This window comes from Aplysia californica, unplaced genomic scaffold (assembly GCF_000002075.1).
Source record: "Aplysia californica isolate F4 #8 unplaced genomic scaffold, AplCal3.0 scaffold00015, whole genome shotgun sequence".
Classification (NCBI taxonomy): Eukaryota; Metazoa; Mollusca; class Gastropoda; order Aplysiida; family Aplysiidae; genus Aplysia; species Aplysia californica.
The window spans coordinates 1,038,952-1,051,887 of record NW_004797285.1 but is presented as its reverse complement, the minus strand read 5'-3'; the positions used below and the strand labels follow the sequence as shown (position 1 = coordinate 1,051,887).

The 12,936-nt window shown below is 38.9% G+C and overlaps 1 protein-coding gene across 1 annotated transcript in view; it reads left to right on the top strand.

Annotated features, from left to right (window-relative positions):
• LOC101861094 overlaps nucleotides 1-9,639 on the top strand; it is a 41,461-nt gene extending 31,822 nt beyond the window's left edge. The window contains exons 3-5 of the mRNA XM_005090290.3: nucleotides 2,354-2,506; nucleotides 3,605-3,764; nucleotides 5,803-9,639. Coding sequence (XP_005090347.1) covers nucleotides 2,396-2,506; nucleotides 3,605-3,764; nucleotides 5,803-6,701 — 1,170 coding nt within the window. The 5' untranslated portion in view covers nucleotides 2,354-2,395 and the 3' untranslated portion in view covers nucleotides 6,702-9,639. The remainder of the gene's footprint in view (nucleotides 1-2,353; nucleotides 2,507-3,604; nucleotides 3,765-5,802) is intronic.
• Nucleotides 9,640-12,936: the final 3,297 nt, after the last annotated feature.

Genomic DNA, 12,936 nt, shown 5'->3' with positions numbered 1-12,936 from the left:
AGAGGGTGGGAGGGTGGGGGGGGTTTAAAGGTGAAGAGCAGGAGAGGTAAGAGACACAGACCGAGAGATACAATGAGATGCGTATTAAGGTATATATTAAGCTGCTGTATGCGTTTAATAATACTATAAATGAGATGATCGGCATTATTTTGAATTTTTTTTTAAAGCTCTTTCCGCCGTCTGTCCTCATGTTGAAAATAGTTATTAGTAATGCTAGTGGTTTACATAAGTTTTGCAACAGTGTCCACTACAGTGACTTTGTCTTTGAATTAGTGTCCCTCTCCCATTTAGATTTGAAGAATAAGACAGCGTTAATTAAGCTCCCAAAAATGCGCTCAGAAACTCTAATCATCAACAGTATTAGTGTTCTGTTAGAAACTCATACTGAAATGTAGAAAGATATCGATTTAATAATTTTATAGACAGCTTAACACGGGATCTTCCACCAAGTTCACAGGCAAAATAAATAATAGCAAGAAAGAAGAATTCTCCGTCTCGTGTGGGTGTCATCAAAGACTTCATAATCTCTCGTATTTCCGAGCCCCAAGCCGTGCGTGGGCGTATGCGCTCTTCGTGATATTATCGTTACACATTTAACACTTGACATTATATTTAACGGGCCAAACTGTTAACCTTGCTTGAGAAAGGGGCGACAAATTTGATCTTAAGATATTGAATGACTTGGCAACCCGTAAGGAAGGTGTCATAACTTCCGAGAAGGAATGATCCTTGGAGGCGTAACGGTGTAAAGTGCGCTTATTATTTATCCGATTTCAGTTTTTTTTTAAAGAAGGAAAATAAGCATTGCCCACTCAGCCCTTTTCGTCCGAGTTGTTCTCCTAAGTTGACAAATACATAAAGTAAAGGTATCGACTCAGATTTTCTCAGAGCAATTGCAACTGTGTTTTTCTTCTTTGTACATAATGACCGATTGTGGGTGACAGCTACAACTTTTTAAAAAATAGTGGACTTGATGTTGTTGTTGTTGTTGTTGTTGTTGTTGTTGTTGTTGTTGTTGACGATGATGATGATGATGATGTACCCTAGTCTTTATGCTTCGATGCCCTACTGCACATACTTTTGTGATTTCCACCCCCCCCCCAAACCCAACCCCACCCTTCCCCATCTGACTCCTGTTCTTTCCTACATTTTTGTTTCGAACCAATAGCCCCAAGTAGTTGTATCTATCCAAAACACAAAACAAATTGAAGTTTGATCTTGTTGAATTTCGTTTTAAGACATGCGCTTGAGCTAATCCGACTAATTTTCCCCCGAACCGATCATGACGATCCAACTACAATAGGAAGTGGGTGCCCCTCATAATGGGCAAAGAACCAAGCAACGCTGGCTTTCTCATCTCCGAAGGTTATGACGTCACAGCGTTGCTCGTGTTTGTGCACTCTTGACTCCGTTACACCCGAGACTCGAGCCCTGCAGTATTTGGTGTCTCGGAGAGGGATTTGGGAGAGATTTTCTCCTGAATTGATGACGTCATTTTGAGGCATGCACTTATACAGGCTTCGCTGTGATTGTTGCGTCGGGCCGGTGTGTCTCGCAGCGACAGACGAAGCCGAGAGCTATTTATTATTTCTACTACTGGCCGAGCATGATAAAGGAGGTCGGGTCGCTTCAAGTTTTTACATGAAACGAGTTGTAGTTCTTGTATCGATGCGTAAATGTAATCGAAACTGTACCTGCTGAGGAAAAAAGAAAAGCCTCTTGGTTAAATGTTTAAATGTTTGTCTGTGTGTCTGACTCTCTGCCAGTCTGTATGTCGTCTTACAGTATATCTGTAAACTTATCTGTGATAATAGAATTTTCGTCAGTTCCATCAAGCCATTTCTATCTATCTATCTATCTATCTATCTATCTATCTATCTATCTATCTATCTATCTATAGGCCTACCTCACAGGGAAAAAAATCCCCTTTCAGATTTAGACTGAACCTCTAGAGATGTTGGCTTCTGAAGTATGCGGCTCACATATCTGATATTATCAGTCATTCTTGTCCTCTCCCACAGGTCTGAAACATGAATGTAAACATTGCGGATTTTCATGAGTGTATCAGCATCTTTTTTGTCTGAACGTATCTTTTATGGCCTTGGTCGTTCGTTTTCTAATTGTATATTTTCTGACCTTTTTTTCTCGCTTCCTTCTTACCTTCTTTTTGGGGGGAGGGGGAGGGGACTTCTTATTTCTTTTCTCTTTTTTATTCACTGTTGGTTTTCTCTTTCTTGCTCAGTGTCATTCATCTCCTCATCTGCTTGATATCGTCCCCCCCCCCCCACCCCCTTGTCCTGTTAGCATCACTTCGCCCCACATTTTCTGAATGAATCATTTTTCTTTGTCTCAGCAAGCCGTCCAGTCCGTGCCTCTCTCCAACAACAACACTACTATGTCGACATCCTTGCTACATCTGTCCCTGGTGATGTTCTGGGCCAGTGTTGTAATATGTGAACAAGTGGACATGTCACACCAGTTTACTTCGCTGGTAGAAATTCAGAAGGTTTGTTTTGTCTTTTATTCGTGATAGGCTTAAAGAATATTTAAGCCAGTTGGCTTATCCATAGTGAAGTATTTGTGCATTTTTACGAAGATGGTGATGGTGGTAACACTTTTGTATAATGTTATCTAAATATAGAAACACGCAACAGTCCTGATTTCAATTGAGTAATTGGGTAGGATTGAAGAAAACTGAGAAGTATTTCTCGTGAATCTTTCGGCCTCAGCCTTCTTGGATGTTCAAAAGCGGCTGTTGTTTGGAGGTTATACCCTGTACGAAATTATAAATGTATTAGCTTTGTTCATCGAATGCATTTCTTGTAATCGTGCTAAACAAACTGCTACAAAAAATATTCTATCCCTTAACGAAACTAGAAGCAGTATTTGACATATCATGTACTTGTCGATCCCATATATATATGGACGTCAGCCAGGAATACACCTTGTCTAACAAAGGTCGGGTACAGAGCGGGCATTGGGGTGTTTTGGAAGCACTGAAAAGATTTCTGCGTGAAATCACAAACAAGAAAAGGAAAGTTAAGGCGCTTTCTTTCTTGAATTTCGAACAGTGATATGTCAGAAGTTTTTTGAGTGTGTTTCTTGCCAAACATATAGTATACCCCCGGGGCAGTGCCACTGACTGTAGTGTCTTTAGGCCATTCCTAAAGGGGGGACATTTCTCGTTCAAGCATAGTAGAATTGTAAATGGGCTGACTCATGCCAAGCTCATAATAAAAAAAAATATAGTTATGTATTCGGGGTTCTGCACCTGTCGTAATGTCCGGTGATTGAATTGTAGTAGGGTACCTGGCCAATGATAATTTCATACTACAGACCATTGTATTTGTTTATGTCTTTTTGTCTTCATAATGTTCTTGTAAAAGAGACTTAGATTTGGATCTAAATGCGATGAAATACAGCTAGACGTAGGTGTAGACACATAATAATGATGATGACGATGATGACGATGATGACGATGATGATGATGATTATGATGATGATGATGATGATGATGATGATGATGATGATGATGATGATGATGATGATGATGATGATGATGATGATGATGGGCTTATACCACTTCAACAATTACTATTTACAGGTAAAGGAGCGCATTATGCGTGGACTCAACCGGAGCATTCCGCCTAGTCAGCCTAAAACGACACGTATGCTCAACACGGACACCAAGGGCATGAGCAGTCGGCGAGACCCCCAGACCAAACCCACCTACAGAATTTCCAAAATCTGGTCCGAAGCCAAAGGTATGCTCCTGGCTATGATATTGTTGTCAACAAAACAGTGGCATAATTGCTTTGATCTTGTATATTATTTATCCCTATTAAACACATTTTTGTTTGTGCATGCTATTCCAACGTGAGAGACTTGTTCCTCCCCTGCTGTTTGCAGTTAGTCTGAGGGATGTAAGCACACATACATATTTTCCTGGAAGCTGCTTAAAAGTTTAATGATATTTTTTTTTAAAGAAATAACTTTTGAACATTACATTAATACACTCAAAACAGGTCGTAGTCTCGGAGGGATAAAGAAATAAAGATTTCCTAGAACGGACTCAAAGGAGATTTACTCATGATCGATTTGAACCCCACATTTTGAGTATTATTAGTAGTAATGGTAATAGTGATACTATAGTAGCAGCAATGGTTAATGGTTATATTTTAAATGATAATAATAATAATAATAATATTAAGAAGAAGAAGAAGAAGAATATCAGTATTATTATTATTATTATTATTATTATTATTATTATTATTAATAGTAGTAGTAGTAGTAGTAGTAGTAGTAGTAGTAGTAGTAGTAGTAGTAGTAGTAGTAGTAGTAGTAGTAGTAGTAGTAGTAGTAGTAGTAGTAGTAGTAATGGTAGTAGTATTATAACTTTTACTACGATTACTCCCTTGTGAACCCAAAAATAGGTGGTTTATATAAATTATTGAAGAACAAATTCATGAATAAAGAATTACCTTTGATCGTATACACACATAGAAGAAATAGCAAATAGATAGACACACACACAGACACACACACACACACACACACACACACACACACACACTCTCTCTCTCTCTCTCTCTCTCTCTCTCTCTCTCTCTTACACACACACACACACATACACACACACACACACACACACACACTCACATACACACACACACACACCCATACACACACATGTTACCGGACGTCTCCAACCCCTTTTCACACGCACCTTCTCTCTTATCACAAACTCAAACGTACGCAGAGACAACGTTATAAATTGAGTAAATACAAATACATAAAGTAACATACACAATATTGTGATCCTTAGGTTAATAAAAATGCGTAAATGGATGCATTGTCTAAACATTGTACGGAGAAAACAGCTACTGATTCAGAAGTGATTCCGTGAACACTCAAGTATTATTGAGGGATTTTTTTATTACCAGGGAATTTTAAAGTAATGGAGGAAGGAGGTGGGCTAAGAATCTTTCCTGTAAATTGTTGCCTCTTTTCTAGGGAACTCATAAAAGATACTGATAACCCCACCTCAGTGGACTAGATGGAACATAAGTCTGAATGAGATCATTAAATTATAAGAGAGCTTTGGTTTCGGCATACTAATGGCATATATTTCTATTTTATATGATGTGCTTGCCGACACAGACAGCCAGTGCAATGATATAAACATGACAGTAACCTGATCCATTTCCTTATTTTTAAGTGCAAGTATTGACTGAGTTCACAGTAAGCGGGCTCTAGAGATCCTGTACACTTGATATGCGTAGTTATAGGAAAACATATTAGTTCAAAGATATGCTGTAGACAAAAAATGTAAATTGCCTCCTCCGTTGAAAACTTGACCTGCTGTTAACGCAAAACCAGATCGTAGAAAAGCAGGGAAATACAAGCATCTGAAACTTAATAATATAACATGGCAGTAACCTGATCCATTTCCTTATTTTTAAGTGCAAGTATTGACTGAGTTCACAGTAAGCGGGCTCTAGAGATCCTGTACACGTGATATGCGTAGTTATAGGAAAACATATTAGTTCAAAGATATGCTGTAGACAAAAAATGTAAATTGCCTCCTCCGTTGAAAACTTGACCTGCTGTTAACGCAAAACCAGGTCGTAGCAAAGCAGGGAAATACAAGCATCTGAAACTTAAAATGTACTAACAACGTTTTGTGATGAAATCCTCTGTTGCTTGAAGAAAATCGTTTAAGAATGTTTAAGAACATATTCCACAATCTTAAAGTGACAGTTGCTTCTGAGCTAATCATGCACTTTATTATCCTTTCCTCAGATGCTCATAGGGCGAGTGCTCTGAACTTCAACATGGAGTCCTTGCTGCACCACAACACATCCAATTTCACAGGCATCAGTCTCATTGTAACACTGCGAACCGACAGAAGCAACAAGCGCAAAGCAGTAAAACCGGTGGCTACACCAATGAACTCGCTCAAGACTCGGAACGGAACAGAAAAGAAACGGCGAACAAATGGTGAAAAATCATCGGATTCCTTCGGGCGTAATAAAAAAGTCCCAAAGAAACGCAGTATACATTCGGATATTTTCAAACGATCTATTATGAGCTCATCAGAAAAGACAACAGCAGTTGAAATCCCTCGAGATGAACCCCTGTCTCGTAGTCTGTTCAAAAGAGCAGCCGGTAGAGCTGGGAGAGACAGGCGGCGGAGGAGAAGAAAGAATAGGAAAAATCGCAGGAAGTCAAAGCAGAGGAGACATAAGGTGAAAATCGTGGTTCGTCATTACGATCCTACAACGTCAAAGAAGAAGCGAGTCGCAATGCATCGTGTCAGCTTCACAAAACGGACAGTTGTAAGCATTCCGTTACCTTTGAAGCTTCTACAATCTGATGCGTTTTCAGAAAACAAGACACTGACTTTATTCATAAGTTGTAAACGCTGCCGTCAATCGGTTCATCTAGAGCACGTGTACCGAAGACGTAAACAGACAAGGAAGAAGGGGCGGAGCCTGAATCCAAACAGGCCGTATCTTGTGATTCAAAGTAAGGTGCGATCACTACACCGAAGTGCGCGACATGTCGACTCCTCAGCTGGTCAGAACTTTTTAGCTGATAGCAACAGTAGCAGTAGGACAAAGCCGCGGGGTGTTTTGAAAGGCCTGTTCAAAAGTATAGGATATCATGCGCTTAAAAATCAACATCATAAAGAGCCTTAGTGTTGTAGGATTGTCTTCATGACTCAACATTCATCATTGTGACATAGGGTAACGTACATGATATGTCAAATTCGACGTTGAACATTATCATACCACCTCGACTGTTAACAGCATCGAATTGGCTTTAATAATAATTTGACTACACTAAGACAATGGTAAGGCCAGACACTGTACAATTATGTCTATTAAAGGGTCGAGCTCACCAATGCATTCACCCCTTCTCCCTGGTTTCTGGGAAGTGACTGTTTTGACGATATACACAATAATTCGTAGACTAAATCTGAAGGCTTACACTAATTAACAGTTGTTCGGAGAATGTTTTAATATATCTACTGTGTACCCAGCGCTTCTTGTGTACCCAGCGCTTCTTGTCAACAACTATCTATCGGAGGATTGAGGTACAAGATACTTGGACACACGAGGGATACTGTGTATAAATACCTTATGAGGAGACAATTCCAGTGCAATATGGGACTCAAGCTCTTAATCGAAAATCCACCTGACCTTAACATAATATGTGGTCAAAAGTTGTAAAATGATACATATTCCTGAAGTTCTTGCACGGGTATGGACCACTGTTTGAAAGATCAGATTACAAGTTATTTACTTATCTACATTAGTTAACACACACCTATCTCTGGTAAGCTATTACCCCCCCCCACAACCACGGTTCCTCTTTTTCCGTCGTCTGTTGGTTAAAATGATAAGGTGTTTCAACGTAAAACATCACGTAGAGAAATTAGATTTACCAAAATATTCTATTATCAACACAAGCTGTCGTTATTCTAAGCGATAGCGCTGTTTTTTATGTAATGTTTGGACTCTGCTCCATGTACGAAAAAGACGCGAGTTTTATCCCTTTCGAAGAAAGTAATTCTTGACTACTGCTGTTTTTCTAGTGAAGATATCGCGGAACGCATTGCTATCTCAGTGGTATCATGCTGGACTAAGATGGGGAGGAGGAAGAGACCAGGTTCGAATCCTCGACGAGGTGCGTAAAGCTTGGGTTGTTATGGGGATTTTCCAAGAATCTCTGCCCATTTGCCTCGTACTTGTGCACATCGATCTTCCATCAGCAGGAGTAGGAAGGTGGCTCCGTCCTCTGCTAGTCTGTGGGAGACCCTTGAGCAAGGTAGGGTACCTACTTAACTCCCCGGGCATGGTTACATGAAGTTAAGGGACGGACGAACTGTTGGGCAGTTAAAGATAGTTTTTGGAACTGGTCAGCTTTTCAAGTGTGCCATGCAGAAGAAACTGCTACGACAGAACAATGGCCAGGAGAATTCATTCAGCATGGGAATAGCTTGTACGAAAAGAAATTGTCGTCTACTATAGGTGTTTAATGCAAAGTAGATCATTTGAAAGAAAAAAAAGAAAAGAATCCTTAAAGTGTATGTGTGACCAATCCTTTTGTATGTATGAAGAGCTGGACTCATAAATAAGGTCACAGGGATAAGGCTAGAAATCGCCGAAATGTAGTATTTAAGGAGAATAATCCGTATTTCATGGACAAAGGGGAATAAAAATAGATACGTGCTCCAAATGGCAAGGTTTGGCGGATCTTTAAACCTGACTATCAGAAAAAGCAATTGAGATTCTTTAGCCACATAAATACATATCAATTAATGGACTAGAAAAACTGTTGCAGTGAGGAAAGATAGAGGGCCCTGAAGAGCTGAGGAGGAAAGAGGGCAATAAACATAGATGCCCTGTACAACCTTGAAACAAATATCGCAATAAGAAAAACTGAGCTGATCAGGATGACAACAGGAATGAGTGGGTTACTACATACGGCAATGTCTACTTCCGGCCCGACACTTGAAGAACAAGGTCATAGACGTTGAATTCGGAGGCCTTGCCTCTAATTCAACCTAACAGTGTTGATAGGGGCGTTAAACTTATACAATTACCTGTTACGAAAGGTGTCCAACGCACAATAATAGTTAAGTTCCAAATAGCCCTTTTCGTCAAAGATCTAATGTGTATCCACTAAGACATAAAACATTAGCTAAATAGCTAAACGGCCAAATTAAGTGGTGCTTTGCTTCAGTTTCCATGTTACGATCTGATTGCTACTGGCAATAATGATAGTTGTATTTCTCTATATAAAGCTATTTGGAATATAATATTTATTTATTAATGAAATAGATGTATTCAAATTAATACGCCTTCATTAACCATGTGTTTTTTAGTTTCATGAGAGAACGGTTCAATTTGTAATTTGGTGGTCTGTCTTCTTGATAACTTCAGGAAAGGCAGAAGCATTAGAGAAGCAAAAGATCTCGAGCAATGAGGAGGACGGTCTGACGTGCTTTCTTCCAATTTTTATTTTCTAGTTAATTACCCAACCTGAAAAATGTAATTCATAAATTTTACAATTGTGAATGTGTATTTCAAAACTTTAAAACATTGACATAATTTGGTCTCGGATTACTTTTGGTGATAGTGACTATTTGATGCAATTTCTCCTCTGTGCTTCGGATTTCAAGCTGAGCGAGAGGGAAGGAGACGATCCTTATAAGATGCGCACACAGTGCGACATAAAAGCTAAAGTTGTGCTGGGACGCCATACATTAAACAATCGCCTAGAGCAGCAAGTTCTAAGCGAGATTGTATGCTGGGTGCTGTCTGAGCCTGTAAGTCGGATCATTTGCGCATCTTATAAGGTGACGTTCTACAGCTGTTTGTGGTATGGCAAACGGAATCTTGTGATTTGACTGACTGACTGGACACGGATGTTTTATGATAATATGAATACGGGTATTTGTCCATCAATGTTGTGTACAATGTGACATTTTGCAAGACTTTCTTTATTTGTGTTATCGTGCCCACATAAATGTTGTTTTCTTTCTACTCTCGTAAATTCGTTGATGTCGATTATTGGTTGCTATAACATACATTGTCGATGTTACTTAATAAACACTTTGTCCGCCATTCAGTCTGAAGACTTGGTATTTTTTTGCTGAAAAGTATTATTAATTTAGTTGGGTTTATACGGGTGACCAAGACAGATGCCGGTTGGTTTTGGTTCGTACACGCTACTACGACCTAATGAAGAATAGTAGGTCTCACTTTGCACTATCTACTGGATGTCATTGGATTTCAAGGTTCGAATCCCAGTTGCATCAGCAGCTGTTTACCTTCTTACTGAACCATTATTTATTCTACATAATTGGATGATGTTGTATAGACCACACGCGATAAAAAATGGCATCCTGTAATTCAGCTGTATTTAGACTCTTTTTGTGATATTATTACTCATAAATAAAAGGTCAGCTACTGTGAAAGCAGAAACACTGGTGACTTCTGCAATACAGTACACGTTGTTTTCCTTGGATACTGTTAATACAGGTATTGATTCAAATGACCAAAAGAGCATTATGATTCGTCAAGAAGCCCCTTTGAACACAATACGTTCGTGTGGGAACAGGCACTAATTTTTTTCAGAGAGGACGGGAGGGGGGGGGGGGATGAGTAAAAATATCCACAACTTACAGTTCAAAGACTTGAAGTAAAAAAGATAGTAATTCCTGAGAATTTGATATACTGCTGTTGGATTTATCATCGTTTGGTCATTAATGTCACGAAAACCACTACAATTAATAAGTCGTGTTATAGCGGATTACAGATAATGGGTTTAAATAGATTGGAACACTTGCGTGAGAGCAGACCATTCATACCTCACGTAACTCTAAGTTGGCTAGGAAGAGGTAAGGCACTCTGATGGCAATCAAATCGAAGCCAAAATACTCGATAACGTGCTTTGAACTCATTCATTATGTATGTGATATTTGTAGGTATGTCTCCGAAATGGCTCAAGTTATCGAGGAAAAAATGGTTGTCTTAGACAGGTGGATGTCTTGGACAGTATCATTATAATATTTATACAGAAAATATGCAAAGAGGAAAGTTAGAGTAATTGTTTACACAGGTATGACTTTAAATACATGTGTATTATCTGTTTATCATATTATTATGTTTACATATTTTCAAAGCGAGCCCGCTTGTGAAGGAAGAGGCCATAATTATCGTTGAATTAACATCGGACGAAATGAGTAAAAACGTTGAAACTCATAATTGTAACGGCAGTCAAAAACACTTTTACAGGCGACTCACGTATTCCCCTTCCTTCAACTTTTCTTTTCATCTAGCTGGAGGCAAACAAGAGATCAAAACCCTTTTTCGCTGGAGATAACAAGTGTGGCTGTCGGTTGCGTAGCGTAACCACAGACAGGTACGTCTGCTCGAAACGGTAGAATACGAAGGGTAGAGAGGGGGGGGGGGAGAGAGAGAGAGAGAGAGAGAGAGAGAGGGGAGGAGAGAGAGGAGAGAGAGAGAGAGGGGGGGGGGGTGAGTGGGTGTGGGCGTGTGAAAGAATGTTGTGTTGAAAAACACAAATAATCCACCAAAGGTGTTTCTGACTAAGGTTCTGTAGTGTAATGATAACGCGCTACGCTATTGCGTCTGCACAAGAAATGAGTACGGTTCACGCCGTTTTGTCAGGTATCTCAGCCTTATGCTGTGATATTTTTTATATAACATGTTGGCTCTGGAAGGCAATGTAGAAGCAACCTGCCTCCTTAATGATGTATATACTGTTGATAGGTCAGTGAAATATTTAAAATCAAATATTTGTTACTGAAGGAACAAACGTTGTTTTTGTAGTAGTCTGGAGGTACAATATTGTCGGTGAAGGTAAAAATACTTTTTTGATAAATCAAACGTTAAAGTATCCACAAAATGTTCCCCTTCCTACATTTTGGGTTTAATCTGCAGTAACATATAGAAGAATATACACGTACACATGGAAACATACACAGACACTCGACAAATAGGTTTGATTCAATACAATCCTGGTAATTTAGTGTTCTACCAAAAGGTCTCACAATGAACTGCGTACAAATCTCTTAGATCTCATGGCCAGATTATTTTTGCAACATATTGTACTTCACCAAATGTTTAAGAAATTCAGCATCTGAATTTTGCAACAGAAATATGCCCCCAATTCAATATCCAACATTTCTGACAACTGGTACATTTCCCCAAGCAGACACACACTATAATTATTCTAGGAGAAAAAGAAGCCAACCTAAGGTAACTTCGAATAATGTATGAAAGGATTCAGAAAGTTAGAAGTCAAAAGTATGTTTTTAAACTCCATTGCATTCAGAATAACATAACCCCTTTTACTGTTCATTAACCAAAACTATGGATGATTTTTATCTCTTTGTGGTAATAATTTTAAAAACGCAGTACCACCTTTTCCTTAATTATTCTTTATGCTTTCCCACATAAATAAGGAGGAAGGGGTAATCCCCCCCCTCTCTCTCTCTCTCTCTCTCTCTCTCTCTCTCTCTCTCTCTCTCTCTGAGACCATAAAGCCTTGCATTTACGAAACGTTTGTTATTAATAAAGTATAGCAAGACAGAGTGCTAGCCGTTGAAAAAAAAAATGATTGTGTTATGCATGTGTTTTTACATCCTCTTTGTCATGGCAACGGCAACCATTTTGAACAAGAGATAATATCCTATTTTCCTACAAAAAAGGCATTAGGTTTGGCGGTAAATATGTACAGATTGAATCCATAGTAAGACAATAATCTTGAGGTTATTTTTGTTTGTGTGGTTTGTGTATACAGCTTCAGCTCAATTTATAAGTAATACATTTGAAAAACTTTAATACCTTTTGACAAGAATAGAAATGTACCCTCCCTTATGATCAGGAAGACAAAAGCAAGTATTTCACTACCTACAAATGTTGGTATCACCATATCAAATGACATGTCTCTATGACAATAGCTGGCTGTGATTTTAGGATTCTTGAGAAACTGTTTACATAATCCAAAGAAATATCCTGTGTGGAGGTGTTACACGAATAAATAGGGGAGTTATGGAGTAGGTTTGTAAAATAGATGTTCTGGTTTAAAAACAACATATCTTAGCAGCAAGACAGCCCAGATTCAAATTCTTGTAGTATTCTGATATGATTTTTAGAATTCAAATCACTAAGGCAGTAATGGTTACTTTTGGGGGTCTCAAAAAGTAGCACAAGCTGTCTGAAACTGTTGATCATGGTCACCCCATGTGTATAGAAAAGGACATATTGTGAAATTATTTAGGAGGCTTTATGCTTTTATTCCACCGAACAGAAAGATGAAGTTTCTTCCTTAGAGGCATTTCCACATCTGGAAATCGAGTTCATGATCTTAACGAGCACGTCTACGAGCCTAGCCCTC